At 34.5% G+C, this 17227-nt stretch overlaps 1 protein-coding gene across 4 annotated transcripts in view; it reads right to left on the bottom strand.

Annotated features, from left to right (window-relative positions):
- LOC102810041 (uncharacterized) overlaps window positions 1-9989 on the bottom strand; it is a 102786-nt gene extending 92797 nt beyond the window's left edge. For all 4 annotated transcript variants that reach the window (XM_085502526.1, XM_085502529.1, XM_085502527.1 and 1 more), the window contains exon 1: window positions 9783-9989. In XM_085502526.1, coding sequence (XP_085358652.1) covers window positions 9783-9846 — 64 coding nt within the window. In that variant the 5' untranslated portion in view covers window positions 9847-9989. The remainder of the gene's footprint in view (window positions 1-9782) is intronic.
- Window positions 9990-17227: the final 7238 nt, after the last annotated feature.

Genomic DNA, 17227 nt, shown 5'->3' with positions numbered 1-17227 from the left:
GTATGCTGTAATGAGTGTTCACAGTATTCTACAATGTAACTGTATGTTGTTCTGAGTGTTTACAGTATTCTACAATGTAACTGTATGCTGTAATGAGTGTTCACAGTATTCTACAATGTAAGTGTATGTTGTACTGAGTGTTTACAGTATTCTAAAATGTAACTGTATGCTGTAATGAGTGTTCACAGTATTCTACAATGTAAGTGTATGTTGTAATGAGTGTTCACAGTATTCTAAGATGTAATTGTATGCTGTAATGAGTGTTCACAGTATTCTACAATGTAAGTGTATGTTGTACTGAGTGTTCACAGTATTCTACAATGTATGTGTATGTTGAGTGTTAAGATAGATTCTTGCAAAAGGAGACAATGTTGAATGCCCAAAAATCTATAAAAAGGGATTTTTTCATTACCTTTTATATTTCATTTTTTTGCAAACCAAGTATGATGACCCCTATATTGCTATTTAAATTTTGTAATCTTTGTGACATGAAAGAAAATTACTGTGTTTTACTTTAAATCAAGTCAATGACAATTAAACGTTTGAAAACAAAAGCTTCTTGGCTGAGATAGCTCCTGCTGTTAGAAATGCTTTATTTCAATTAAAGAACTGATGATATCATCATGAAATGAACAAATCTGAGAGAGGTCTACCCGAGGTACCTATATGTATAGTATCAAAGCAATCAGACTTGCTATTTTCAACAAGAAGTCGAAAATATCACTTTTTACCAAAAATTACAAAAATATTCATCAAAATTAGAGAATTGAAGATATCATCACAAAATGAACAAATCTGAGAGTGGTCCACATGTGGTACCTATATATATATATAATATCAAAGCAATCGAACTTGTGATTTTCAACAAGTTACAAAAAATTACAAAAATATTCATCAAAGTTAGAGGATTAAAGCGAACCTAAATGCGGCCTTAATTTATAGTTGTGTATATTCTAAACTGTATTCGAAATAATATTGCAGTGGTTTAATTTTGTTTTAATTATAACTGTAGCTTGGATAGGCATTTGAAGTGCTTGCCATGGAGGCCATTCATGGAGGGGAATAATTAACGAACATATTTAACATCCGAGTACTTTTCAAAGCTATGACGTTTTAGTATCTGATCACATTCGTATACGCCATTGTACATAGCCGTTCATGCTGCCAAGCATTGAGTACTATTAGTATAAACTCAACTTTTATATGCACAATGTGCTTTTTAAAACTTGGGTTAGAGCCTTATGCGTTTGAACCACAGTATTCCGAGAGTGAAAGCCCAATTGCGTTAAAGTACCGTACTTCCCCGATCGTAAGCCCCTCCCGAGTATGAAGCCCATTCCTAGGTTTTTACTTGGTATTTATCGAGTTGAGGGCATTCACGATTATAAGCCCAGAGTGTTTTTACTGGGCGTCGACGATATTCTTTAAAATATGCGTGTAAAAGGTGTGTTTCATTTCATAATAATCGTGATTGGCATGTTAGTTTGGTTCATGCTTTTAGTTTTATGAGAAAACCCTGGGGAGAAAACTCGCATTAATTTCAAGTTCAGAGTGCATGGCCAACGCACACAACGTGATTCGCATCGTTTCTATTCTGTCATTTACTCAGGATGAACATCGATGTTGCAATTCTGGAGTAATCCATATTTCTTTGAGTAGTAGCCTTCGAAAAGCCAAAAATGGGATCGTCAAGGCGTGTACCTGGTTTTTGGGCATGGTTTACTTTGAGACTATCATGAAAGGCCTAGGGTTTGAACGATGAGACATGTTGGCGACCGAGAAAGGTGTTTAAATTCTTCCTCCACACTCAGTTTACCCACGGTTACTATTAACCGTCGTTTATATTTCGGAAATTGCGAATCGCCAGTTTTTAGGGAAAAAAATCATCGTTTTTTCGTTGCAATCAGTGCTACAGACCGCATTTTAACATTGCGGTAATTCACTTCCGCATTGCGCTAAAAAATCATCGTCAATAATCGGAAAATTTCATCATTACGACACATCATTTTGATTGGTTAATGAAAGACATGACCTGTTATGTCAAAGGAAGTTGTTCCAGGTCAAATCGTGCTGAAAAACCTCATGGTGGAAAATTGTTTTGCGTCGAGAGTTTGCATACGATCGAAAACATACCAAAACGAAAATAATGATAAATGCCTTCGTCCACTGTTTCCTCACAGACCCTACCCATTATTTCACCGTAAATTCAGACGGTATGTAAAACGTATTGTAATAAAATGTGTGTGTTTTTTATGAACATGTTTGTTTCTTCATTGTAAGTATCGTTCAAATCAATGACGCATATTTTTTCAAAAATAAGTATTATTTTCCCGATTACACAGAAGTCTTGGTGTTCCTGTGACACTTGTCCCATGATTTGCCAGTGCAGCCCCGTGAATACATGGACAAAAATGTTTCCACCACCACCCTACGAACTCAAGATTGCATACTCCAGCATCCAAACTTTGAATAATTTGCACGCCGCACAGTGCAGTACTGGAAACAGCATTTATTAAACAGTTAGACAAAAAACAAAACAAAATGCCTATCTCGATCAATCGAGACATCTATAATGTTTGTATGTTGATATGCTTGTAAATAACATTAACGTAAAAGTCGAAACAACCTAGACTAGAAGTCAATTCACCAGTCCAGCCAGCTATGGCTCCCTAAGTTGCTTATATTTAATCAGATACTATTTCGTCATCATGCTTTGTTGCCTTACCTGTTTATACCTCATGAGGGCGTTGTTTTATGGCAAGATGGCGCAAACGGAAGTCCTTCGCAGGTTTATGGTTTCTCATATTTAAATCATCATAACTCTGAAGATAATCATTTTTTTTTATTTTTTTTTTCAAATTTATAATCAATATACATAACTTGATAAATACAAACACCAAAATAGGCTCTATTTAGTTCCCCTTTAAACATATCACCAGAAATGAAGAGAAGTCTGCCCAAAGCAATAAGTCTTGTAGTTTTCAAGAAGAAGTCGAAAGAGTAAAAAGTTGACCCGGACGATGGACGATACATGACGAACGTCAGACAATCACTCATAAGATAAGCTCTGTTTGGCAAAGACGACAGCAGAGCTAAATAAGATAAAGGAAATAATTTTATATTTTGTTTGTACAAATCGTAAAAGACAACCAAGTGCACAACAAACATTGCCTTCAGCAAGATTTGGCAAACAAACCAATGTTTAAACAGCAAGGACCCATTGTCACACTTCCATATTTAAAATGCAGGGCTTGAATTTGATGGAGGCATTTAAGGCATTTTCCCTTGGAGCCAATATTAATCATATATGCTAAGGCCTTTTTATAATTCTGGCCTTGAAAATTGGTGCACTCTGAACGCTGAGGCACTAGCCCTGCAATCAATTCAATTGACGTGATTTTTGACTAACTTTACAGTGAAACAGATTCTGAATGTAGCAGGTCAGATCTTGAAATGTACATTACACAAATGTACATTTTATAACTTTATTAGTTTTTAAGTAATTGGAAGCATTTCACATATTTGCAAAGTGAGAATACAAATTTAAGGCCATTTTTCACAAAATGATTCTTAAGACAATGCAACGACCAATGCATAAGGCAGTGTGATAACCATTAGAAGTACACAAGATATCTGTGGCAATGACAATTAGTAGTTGCCAGAAAAATCGGTATTACGATTTTTCAGGTGACAGTGGCTGACCCATTTTGGCGATGCAATTATACAATCGTACAAACAAGACAATAAATACATTGTGTGGTGCATTTGCCTCAAGAGTTTTCCCATTTAAAACTTAGCCCAAAGAAATATTTTGGCTTTCACTGGTAAGTAATCAAGAATCTATGAAAATATACTATAAACAAAACTAATTACTAAACATAGTTTATCAAAAAACTGTAAGAAAATAGGATTTGTATATATACATATATATAGTCATTGTTCAAGGATGAGATTTGCTTTCTTGAACCAAATCCAAAAAAATCAAACCTACTTAAAGAAGGTTCTTTCCAGTATTATATACTAGTAGCTAATCTTCAAAAATTCATTTATTTAAAACAAGCCATGCATGGCACAGTCCCCGTTAGTTATCAAATTTAAGATATATAGTTTTGTTTATAGTAATACCGGTATAGCTGGAATATAACCATGTCAGGAGTATGATTTTTTAACATTAAAATGATTGACATTTGTATCTGATCGTCAAACGAGTACTTGTCCATATTGAGAGATATTGCTCTGGAACAGCATTCAAAATAAGCCATTTTGATTACATGTATATACATAACATGATGTATAACGAATATATAAAATTTGAATATAATCAGTCAAAGCATTTAAGAGATATGGCTCTAGAAGCCTAATCATTAAAACAAAATGGCCACCAGTCAACCATTTTGAATCCAATCTGAAAAAAATAAAATGACGTGCATCAGGAACCTGTAATGTCTAATGTATGTACCAAGTTTGAACGAAATCCATCCATAAATGCCAGAAATGCTTGATATTTGATGATTTTTTAGCACAAAAATGACCACCATTCGGCCATTTTGAATAGGATCGTCAAACCAATACATATATCTGTTTATCTATGACATGATGTATAATGAATATTTAAAATTTGAATATAATCAGTCAAAACAAGTCAGAGATATGGGTCTAGAAGCCCATTCATTTAAACAAAATGGCCACCATACAGCCATTTTGAATCCGATCTGTAAAATAAATGATGTGCATCAGGAACCTGTAATGTCTAATATATGTACCAAGTTTGAACGGAATCCATCCATAAATGCTTGATATTTAATGATTTTTTAGCACAAAAATGACCACCATTCGGCCATTTTGAATAGGATCGTCAAACCAATATATCTGTCTATCTATGACATGATGTATAATGAATATTTAAAATTTGAACATAATCAGTGAAAGCAAGTCAGAGATATGGCACGAGAACCACATTCATTAAAACAAAATGGCCGCCAGTCGGCCATTTTGAATCTTATCTGAAAAACAAAATTATTTGCATCAAGGTCTCATAATGTCTAATGTATATACCAAGTTTGAACAAAATCCATCTGTAAACAGCCGAGAAATGCTTGATTTTGATGATTTTTAGCACAAAAATGGCCGCTATTCGGCCATCTTGAATCAGATTGTAAAACAAAATGATGTGCATCAAGGTCCTATAATGTCTAATGTATATACCAAGTTTGAACAAAATCCATCTGTAAACAGCCGAGAAATGCTTGATTTTGATGATTTTTAGCACAAAAATGGCTGCCATTTGGTCATCTTGAATCAGATCAAGAAACAAATTGACGTGCATATGTATAATATCATGTATGATGTATGTATGAAGTTTGATTGTGATTGGTCCAGGCATTTCTAAGATACAGGTCCGGATGCACACACAGACGCACGCACGGACACACGGACACACAGAGGTCAAAACACAAGTCCCCCGAACGGGGACTAAAAAAAAATATTGGGTGATTTTATCACAAATTTTTCATTTTAAGAAATAAACTTTCCTTTGATTTGCAATACTAACGAAAACATATACTGGATTGGAATATAGAGGACAAAACTCTTTTTGACCCCTCAGAAGATTAAACTGTCTTCCCCTTATTTTAGCCTATCACTTTTTTATAATTTTTACATTTACATTACAATGCACCAACATGTTGAAAACGTCTCTCTAAAACATGTAAATTTCATGAAACGTGAATAAATACATAGTCTGTATCAGCCTGAATTAGGAAAACTTACAAATCATGTTCTTTGTGCATCTCCAACACAATATCAAAATCAATTTGAAAATTGGAATTAAATTAAGAGTGCTTCTGTTTTTATTTTTTTATTTTGGGCCAACATACACACATGCCTAGTCACTTTTTTAATTTGCAAGCCCTCTGGACAAACAACTCTGGCATTAGTGACAAACACTGGCGACACCTACATATTGACAAACACATAGTGTCGACCCAGTAGGCTCGGCTCGGCTCAAATATGGGATTAAACGAATATAGATAATTTTATCATGATTACAACAATAGACGTATCTACTAATTATAAATCAATAATCCATTTAGTGTTAATCATTGTGTCCTAAGGCTGATATTTTCATTAAATACATGCAATTATACAGGTATGTTATTTTTAGAGGACAGGCGGACATACAAACAAGGTATAACAATACGGTATTATCTGACATGTGATATTTGTATGTGCTCAAAAATATAAATTAGCCTAGAAAAACATAAGGGGTTAGACTGTAAATGCCATCTCTATTGCAATACAAGCTAGACTATTTCAATCTAAATAAACATGAATATATTAATAAATTGGACGATTTGAAAAATGCCCTCTGTGTATAATTATGGGAATTCACAGAATTCATGAGGTTGTGATCTACAGTATCAGCCCTGGTGATACACTGTAAGACATAAGTGTTAAATGTAACAGCATTTTAGGGTTCACATGTTTTGCTTTCAAGTTAAATGAATAATGGGGAAAGGCAATGTGCTGAATGAAACTATTATAATTTATATGTATTCTGATAATACCAAGGTTTTGTTGTGAAAGCATTCCAATGATCAGAGATATAACATGTGTTAGTGTCACATTATTAGCCCTTGGCCTTTAAAACAAATTCTTCCTTATTTAAAAAATGTCCCTTTTTTTTAAAATGGCATGTCAAATCACTATAGGTATCACTCCACAATTACAGAAGGTAACCATGTCAAAGGTCATATACCGGGTATTAGTGAAAGTAATTTCAGCTTACAATTGGAGACATGGTGTCTTGATTCTTGTCATTTTTATTTTGGATTTTGGTCTCTGTTTCTATGTTAGTTTTTAGCATGGCCATTCCATTCTAATTTCATTTATTCCTATGAATGTTACTGCGACCAAAAGTATGGAATAGCAATATTTCAGTACATGTATGAGACATTGCAGTGCTCACAATGAAGCCATTGTTTTCTGTGGGAACACTTTGTGTAATGTAGGTATATATATTTTGTTAGCAAAACAGTATCCCATAATGCAATATTGCAGCTCTATTCTTTCCTGCGGTCAAAGTGATACACTAATAAATACAATAGTATTGGATTTTTAAAAAAGAAGATCTATTAGCTTTTCAACTATCCCTAATCTTGGGAACTTGATTCATTGACCCTTAGTGTAAACGAGGCCTTTCAAGATTGTATACAGTAGTTCAGAGTGTTTAATTGGGACCTGCACCTTCAATACATGTTTGCATGGGTCAAACTCAAATGCTTGGCGATACTTAACCTTGTGAAAGAAGCAGTGCCAAGGTTATTTGAACCCAACGGATCAAATCAAAGTGCCTCCCTTGTTTGCAAGTTTAGTTATAGACCAGTCTAATATGCAAATAGTCTCAACTCGGGACACAAAAGACAAATTCATGTTTTGCAACACAAGATAATGGATATCTACATCACATTGGGTTGAGGAGACTAGTATTCGTCAAACAATTGGGGATGTACATTGATTAAAATGACACTCAACAATGTGTGGGTTGGGTCTCAGGTAAATATTCTCACCCATATCAATGATAATCACATATACAACAGGTGTCTAAAGATCAAAGAGGAAAGCAGGTCTTCCCCCAAAAAGGCAAAGAATGAGGAAGGGAGGGGATTTATTACAAAACAGATTTTTTATTTTACTGTAACATTTTTTTATTACAGGGCTAGTCTGATGAAAACACCCAATTGATATCAGTAAATATATACCGGTAGTGAATGTCAATCAGTTGCCAGTTATAACTCTTTCCAATTAATTGAATTTGGAATTTTTGAAACTTGTGAAGCAGCAATTATACTTGTATTATTTTGAGGCTCAGTTATATGTGCAAGTCTTCATACAGAATACAATTAAACTTTATTTAGACAATGTATTTTCAATGTGTTGCACACGTCACATGGTATCCATTTATAACATGGTGGCATGGAACAACAGTGATGCTTTATACAGATGGAACAGTCAAACGTGTCATTATTCTCTATTTTTCTTAAATATTAGCAGAATTTTAAATAGGTACCACAGGCCATTATGCTGATTGAAGAGCAGAACCACAGATATCACGAGATTTTGTAGTGGTGAAGATTTCATTCGTGTCCTAGATCCAGTGACCATAACATAACAAATGTCATCTTTATAATGGCCATTCAAATTATCTCAAATATTAATGTTAAATTTCAATACAGTATAATAAATTAAAGCATAATTTCTTTACGTACGCTGAAAGGGCTTCTGTGTAAACGTGAGTATGAATGCATTTGAAAAATTACATCTGAATATGAGCTTAATTTTTCTTCATTAATGAAGCCCTATATCCATCATGGTACTCTCAAAATCTGTGTTCAGAAGACAAAAAATTAATCAAAAATCGTGATAACATTAAAACTAATGCATAAACATTTTATGTCTTTATCCACAGAATGGTTTACGAAAGTGTGACACATCATGGGTGTGTTACAATACAGATAGGGCTTCCATAAACGGAAATGCTAAACATGTTTGGTAAAGGTCCTATACAATATAAGTTGCAATTTAAACATGTGGGTCAAATACATTATTTAAACACACTGTCCTTAAACCCTTATGTGGTCAATTGTAAAAGTACATGGGCTAACAAGATTAGGGTTCAAGTAGTGATACCATTAGATCTTGGTTTAATATTTCTTTGATTACATTTGCAGGCTACAATCACCAACTTACAGAAAGGCCTTCTTTATAGTGCTCTCACTTTGACAAGGAATTTAACAACAGAAAATCACCATTTATTGTGTTCTGTTAATTTTATTGGACAGTTTGTAAAAAAAAAAAAAAAAATGCCTCACATAGAGAAATTTGATATCGGCAGATTAAATTAAATGTAGTGAAAGGAAATCATATAAATTACCAGCCATTAATGAATTGGTTGCTTGTATTATTGATGTATGCTGTTGCATTTTTGTTTTATTAAAACATGTTTCATTAAATTCATAACACTGGGTGTGCCTAAATTAAATAGGACACAGTTCACCAGCATGCATGTATGTACTACACTATTAAAGTTGCCACTCCTTTTTCAATGACTTTCATATAAACCTTGAACGAGCACTCAGAAAGAGGGCACCAAAAAACTCACAGTAGAAATGGTAACATGTCCAGTTTGAACTCAATCTATTTTTACGCCATTAGTCATTGACTAATGAATCTTAGGCTGCCTTGGTAGGATACGTGAGATCAAAAAGTGTTTTGCGAGATAGCTAAAGCGTGACCTCTGGTCCATTTATCCAATGAACTAAGGAGAACAACTGTGCATGCGCAGGTATTCTCCAACAGGGCCACGAATAAGACAACAGCAATGGAAAAGAAGATATCAATGAGAACATGTCTGCGACACAAAAATCATTGGAAAGACTTGCACTTCATCATCAGTGGTTTATCACGTAGGATTCACTGATCTTATAGTCAACAGCTAGAGTGGTTTCATACACATATACACACACGTCCACAACAATAGTTATGAAAACATTATGTAGAAGTGATATGTATACGTTATTACACTACCCCAAAGAATGATAAGGGTGTGGACGAACAAGTTGTGTATCTTTTACAATTATAATGTGCACTGCTGAAGTCGTCGTCGAATAAAACGCATGCCATGTTGTACGTGTCATAACATTGGCAGTGTTTATATTGCAATCCTCCGACGGCTTCATCACAGCACAGACCAAACGCAAAATAAGCTTTCGGAGTACACTTACTGTGTGGAGCATTCAGTTCTACGCCAAGTAATTCATAGTATCTTTCTTTCTCTTGAGTCATCATAGAGACAAATATCACGGCAGATTCATTGGATCTGTTGTCAGAATCCACAAGTCTGTGTATAGGAAATACGTCAAAATTCCTCACTTGTCACATCAATATCTTATCCAATATGGCGGTAAATTTACCCGTGCCCGCATAAGCGCCATTATTACCCACAATGCCATTTTATTTCGGGGGTAACGTTTACGGAGAACGGAGAGTTTTGCTTCGTCTACTAAAGAATGTGGTAACACAAATAAGTAAACTTTCGTTCGAAACCTGGAGCAGGCGTTATAGCCGCGCAAAATCAAGTAATCGAACTATTCTGGTTTTACTCATTCAAATTATCAGTTTTCGTTAATAAAATAACGTTCACCAACACATAATTTGGTAGAAGTTAAAAATACTAGTAATGTCGCTTCTTTAGTTTTACATTTGTGACATTCCGAGTGACATTTTTGTGACAGAGGTGAAGAAAAGAAAAGTAAAAAAAAATAGGGTTGGGAAAATCAGACTACAAATAGTGTTTTGTCTATTTTAGGTTATTTTCACGTGTATTTTATTTGTTGCAATCCTTTTGAATCAGGTGCTCACTAGTTGAATAAATACATAGGAGCTACATAAATTATGGTAGTGGCATTACACAACAAATTAAACAAAAACAAAAATTGAATCAAAAGTTAGAATTATAGAAAATGTTAAATAATGGTATTAAAGTAAAAGAAAATGTAAAAAACCAACATTGTTTTGGGTTAGTCTGAAAACTTTTGTCTGGACTCTGTGACACTGATAGAAAATTGTTTGACTAATTTTTCAATGACTGTACCAATGTTATCATTATAGTATTGTGTAGTGTCTCTCAGCAATAAGCATAATATTTCTTTATTTAGTTAGTTCAAAATCTGCGTAAAGATTGTTTTCTCCTCTATTCAGTAAAATACCCCCCCCCCCTATTAGCTTATCTCTCTTCACTCCAACACATTTGCAACGAAGGACAAAATGTTCCAGGGCTTCATCTTCTTTCTTACAACATTGGCAAATGTAGTCTTCAGAAGTATTATTTTCTAATTTTCTTTTTTGATATTCCATGCCAAGAGTGTAGAACCTTGCCTCAACTTCCAGTTGGAATGTTTTAAAAATCTGTCACTGATTCCATATATGCTTCGAAATTCTTTGTATTGTTCTTGAACTTCCTATAGTGGACTAAACTAGACTTATCTTTCATATTTCCCCTCCAAGTTGCTTATGTTTCAGAAGAAAACGTCTAATTTTATTAGAAGTGATATTTTCAAACTGTTGTTTGTCTAATTTTACAATTGTTATTATATTTATATTATAAATGTCTTACTGCCATTTCCATAATTTCATAGTTTGTTCGGTTCTGTGGGTATTTAAATACATAAATAAATACTATTTTACCAATCTTGATTCTTTCGGGTTAATTAACCTCTTAAAGTATTTTAATTTCTTTGTTTCTAATCTACGTTTCAGAACAGCTTTTTTCTAAATCTGAATGACCAAGTGCTATAATTTCACCGGCGTACTTTGGTGACAGCCGTACTACACTAGAATGACAAACCACAGTGACAAACCATAATCCACCTTGTTAATGTTACCATGGTTTCCTAAGACTGCTGCTATTACTGGAAATAATTTGTTAAATTTTTCAGATACCTTGATAGCATGGGTATGGCCAGTCAGGTTGCGAGTAATCCAGTAGCCTAAGTATTTGTATTGAAATAATTCTTTAATCTTACAATTAGCAATTTGCCATTCTTTTTTGTTTGTAAATTCTCTTATTTATTATTAGAACTTTGATTTGTCTTCATTAATTGTCATTTTCCATAGTTTACAAAACTTGTTGGTTAAATGTAACATTGATTTTTAAATAACTGAGGCTTGTTTGGTGCAATAATGACTATATCATCAGCAAAGAACAAACCATTAATAAATTAATAAGTACTTCTCCTATTGTTATACTCATTCAACAGATTTTAAATTCATTAATGTATAATGCAAAAAGTAGTGGCGCAAAAACACAACCTTGTCTGAGGCCTTCCAGTACACAATAAGGCCATTCTCAGTCATTGTAACAGTTTAAATGGTGTAATTTATAAATAATTATAATGATGGAGAGAGTTGGTTTGTTGTTCAGGACTGCACTGCACTTTTATATTAAAATATTGACATTATTTTGAGTATCATTTCAATTGTGAAATGCGTCATCATCGTGGTCTATGGAAACCGCTGCTAAATTGTCATTTTATGCGTATTAGTTATTGTCACGTTATTCTCAAAGTAAAAAAAAAAACAGGTTTGCAGTGAATTACATACTGATTTGAGAACAAAATATTGTCACTACTATACGCGCTAAAATATGTGCACTTGCCAAAAATGCATGAATAGCGTTCTGCCTTAAAAAGACATATCTGGTTGTCATATATATTGTTAATATGTGTTTATTTGTTGCAATCTTTTGAATCAGAGGCTGCATAAGTTACAAATAAAATGTGAAATTGCAATATATCAACATAAATTCAATCAAAGATTAGTATTAAAGAAGGTAGGATAGTAAACAATAACAGTGTTTCACATTATTCCAAGTACTTTTGTCTGTTTACATTTTTGACTAATATGTCAATGTCTATACAAATGCATTATAATTGAGTCTCCCAGCAGTAGAGGACTGTTGACGATTTTGAACAAAGAAAGGTAAAATCTGCTTACTAGAGATTGTTTTCTCCTCTACTCAGTAAAATAATCATCAAAATAACTCGATGCAAAGCTAAACATTTGCAAAGTCTGATGCAAATACATAAAATCCGGAAGGGGGTCGGGAGGAAATGCAAATTTTTGTTCCCACCAACATGACGTCAACGATAGTCAATAGGCATTTTTATTTTATTTGTCACATGCAGTTTCATTATTTTTCAATATTACGAAAAATATTTCTGTTTACTAACATCAAATAATTCTTTTCGAAATACAAATATGTATGTTATCGATATTTCGAAGGTATGATGTTACTCTGTAACTTCTGAATAATCATCAATAAAATCATCATTAAAATTTGCATAAAGGACGGAATAGGAATGCCTATATGATACAACTTACATTGTTACAGTGGGCGCAAGATATTTACATACATCTAACTCCCGTACCCGGTAGGCAATTACCGAGGGACTTTGCAACATCCACAGGCACTTTCCTAGACACTCCAATGGCCGCGTGACAGTTAATCAAAACATCGAGACCGAAATGCCTTTGATGTTTGGCCACGAGGAACGAGGGGTAGTTGGACTATTCCAATGCTTTGTAGATATAAAAATCATTGCTGTGTAACACTTGGGAGAAATATAATGCGAACTGGAAATAAATATTAATCAGAAATGATAAATTTAAATTCTTTTGATTGGTAGGTTGTTAAGATGCTGTCAATGGACTCGGATTTATATTAATAATATCAGCGTTGAGAGTGTTCTCGCATAATGGCTGGAGTGTTCTCGCATAATGGCTGGTCCCATTGCCAATTTGCCGGAACACTCACCGGCCAATATTTCCCTGGAATCTTCTACTTAGTTTAACCTCCACTATATACCAGTTTGAAACTCCTTCAGATCTCAGACAAAATTCGATAAACTCTACGATTTCAGTTGACGAAGCCGCTACTCCTCTCGGGACGTATCCAACCGGTCGGAACCGATGCGACACAAATGCCGCACAATCCCTTGAACCGTTGCTCTCGTTAGTCCAACTTCCTCCGTCGTCGAGCATTCGCAATAGGTAAATAATCACCGTCTTAGCGTCTTCGTCTAAACGCCTTGACATAATAGCATTAATTGTTCAATATCTGCATTCAAAACTAAACTGTTCTGATGAGGATAATTTAGATAAATTTCAATTACGTAGGCGTGTATGTAACAGACCTATGTTTTTGTCAGGTTTTTGGCTTAGAACGCTATACATGAAATTCTGGTTTCTGTGCAGAGGTTGATGCACCAGAACACCAGAACAAACACCAGATCATACATCCAAATAAAGTTCAATAAAGAGCGTTCTTTGTTTGGACTGTTCATAACTGTTGTTGTGAGAATAAACTATACACCACTCTAATTTTGCCCAAAAAATTCTCCGCAATTTGTTGTTCCCACCAATATAACAACAAACGATATTATATAGGCATAATCATTTTATTTGACACATGCGAAAATCTGTCTTATATGCCATCAAATCGCTAAATCGCGAATAAATCTATAAGTGAAAATTGAACGGTTTACAGTACTGTAAATGTATCCATTATTTAATGGGTTTTAATTTCGATATTTCCGCGGATAAGAAGAATACTCTGAATTAAATCCATGCGAACTTGTGAAATAACAATAGAAAGCAATGCTTACTCAGCTTGTGGCATATTCGAGATCTTAAAATCCCAGTGAATAGGATTAAAATATCAAAAAAGTTAAATCTGATGTCAGTGAAAATTAAAAGTCGATAAAGTTAGTCAGAGGTTTGGGATTATATAATCTCTGATCTGTTTATGTTCAAAGTTGCCATAAATTTTTCCAAGATATTCCAAAATATTTTTTAAATGCATAGTTTTCAAATTTCCGTTTGTCTCATTAAATGACGTAAATTGTTTTCTCATTTTAGGTTTTATTGGGGCACGTTTCACTAGTCTCGATATGCTTTTGATCTTTGTGCAAACAAACAATGTATTTTACACGTGTTGTGTACTAGTATGTCACCGTGAGTTACATACAGGACGCGGTGCGTTGACTACCACCTCCACATTTGTAAGTTTTTGTTTTCAGTGATTCAAAATACCTTTTTTCCCCCGCTAGATGCGCCAAGATTGGTCCACATTAATATATTTATTTTCGGTGGTAAATAGTATATAATTTATCAATACAGTTATTCTGTACGTGTTACAAATTTCTTTAATTGATATCGACACGTAATTAGCGCTGTAACTACCTAGTGTATACACATTGTACGTTTCTGAAATGAACATATAACCGATAAAAAACAGAGCTACTTTACGCGTGACTGTGGTTTCGGGCCCTTCCTCCATATATCGTCGACCTATTTTATTAGTATTGGTGGCATATTTTTTTAAAAAGAGAGGTGGTCGTCGCCTAGCGCGTCTCCGAATTTCTTCTAAACAAAACAACGTATTTTACACGTGTTTTTTTACGTCAATATGAGTCCTATATCGAAAGGACGCAGCGCGACGACCACCGCCCTTATTGACCCCCTTCTCAACATCAATTCATTTCGAGTCATACTTTCTACTATCCATATTTCTACTAAACATATTGATGTCTTCCTCATATATCCACATAGAACTTCCGCTATCATATGATCGATGACGTGACAATGACGACGACGGAAGTTAGATGAGATAGTAATTTCCTCGAATGCTATGAGCAATTAGTCTCGAGTAATCAGTCTACAATGGAAAACAGGTTTCAAATGATACACTGGATTCTTCGATTAACACACCAATAAGATGTACGAACTTTTACATACATTATAAAGCAGGGGGTCTTGCCCGGGAAAAGTGGATGAATACAGCGCCAGTAACTCACGATACAGCAAAAACATATACCTAAATCACGATCAGAGTTTATTTTGGAGTTTACTGTGTGGTAAAAGCATTTTCCCTCCAGAAATTGCGATATTTGCAAGTTCGCAATACATTTTTGTTGGTCTTAAAGTGCCTGTGAAATGGCTGCTATTTTCACGCATAAAATTATCCATTGATACATAAATATTATTAATTTTTATGTTTCTAAGCATGAATTATTTTTTTAAGTGAAAAAATGTGTTTTAAACTCAATCTATGGCAATTTTATTTTTGTGTATTTTAAAACGAGGCTTCTCATTAGCTTCTTATTTGCATACAGAAATTCCCTTGTGACGTCAGAAGGGGAAGTCGCATGGCAGCTTGCATTGCCAATACGTGTAAATAAGGCAAATTTCTTGTGTAGTTTTCTCGTCTTTGACTAAATTATCACTTATGTACTTGTTCATCGAGGAGGAATGGACCATAATGAACACATAGTATCATTTTTTGTTGCATGGGGTTGAGTTAGATGCGAAATATGTTCGTTCTGGTGTAGCTGGTCACCGTGATCGTCACCGGCGCACGTTTGTACACTGTCGCTGGACAAAATAGGTTACTCGGCACGTCACTACACTGTTTTATTTCATCGATCGTCTGAGTAAAACTTTCAAAATTAAAATAAAAGAGAACATATTTTGACATTCTAAACATTAGACTATAGTGATCACTATAAAATAATAAAAAAAATGACAAATCACAGTTACTAAATAAATGACAGCCGCGTGGAAATAAATTGAAACGTCGGGTCACGACGAGGGCAAGTGCATTAAAAGCGGCGTTTAATAACAAAAATAATCGAGATCGACACACACACATACAGATAAATTCAGAGTGGATTCGAGTTAGCGTGATCACTGGCGTAATTGTCATAATTATAACATCATATTAAAACTTTATTTAGTGGAAACACATTGACCAAGCCTGGATTCATATTTCATAAATTATTACGCAGATCAAGCTGCAAGCATGGAGGTAAAAAAAGAACAGAGGTGTGAATTCGAAATTCAACACCAATCACCAAACGATTCAGAAACTTTTAGCCTTCGAAAATGAAAACAATTAGCAGTTGGTAAGGGCTGTGTAATTTCCTGTTTGTCCGACGCTTCGTTTTCGTGTCACTGTCAAAATTATTGTTACTCTTTACTTAACAGGGACTAAATGGTCTCTATAAAACGATAATCAAGATCGCAAAAACAGTCAACTCATTTGAAACACTTGCCGTCTCTCTCTCTCTTCTGAAATTCGCCTCGGTGATTAATGGTCCGGAATCTATTTCTTTCAAAAGCGTTGCGCCAGGTTTATGTTGTCAGCGTTTCTCTTTAAACCTAGTTGTGTTTTTTTTTTCATGGACGAGCACGTGATGGACGAGGACAGGTCCATGACTGATGTCGCACTTTCGGATCGATTAGAAACGTGTAAATACATACGCTTTGAAAAAAAAAAAAGGTATACCGTTTAAAAGTATACTGAATGACCAGTGTTATTACGGCTCAGGGGTATGACTTCCTCTCACATTTTGGCATTTGGTGGCGCACTGTCGGCGAGAGTCGGAAATCCGGAAACAGTCGACCGTTTCAGGATAGGTGGGCGTAGCTACAACACAAGAAATATCTCAAATTTACTTGGATACGAGTAATCATTTTCAGCAAAAAAATAAATAACTGCCCATTTCAGTAGGACACAGATCTAAAATGGGAAACGAGAGGGTGGGCATTGCACAGGCACTTTAAGATCTACTCTCAGCTCATTAAAGGCATTCTCTGTATCCTTATAAAT

This window comes from Saccoglossus kowalevskii, chromosome 8, assembly GCF_978046115.1.
Source record: "Saccoglossus kowalevskii chromosome 8, keSacKowa6.1, whole genome shotgun sequence".
Classification (NCBI taxonomy): Eukaryota; Metazoa; Hemichordata; class Enteropneusta; family Harrimaniidae; genus Saccoglossus; species Saccoglossus kowalevskii.
The sequence above is the reverse complement of the archived record's forward strand: the minus strand, read 5'-3'. Positions and strand labels throughout refer to the sequence as shown.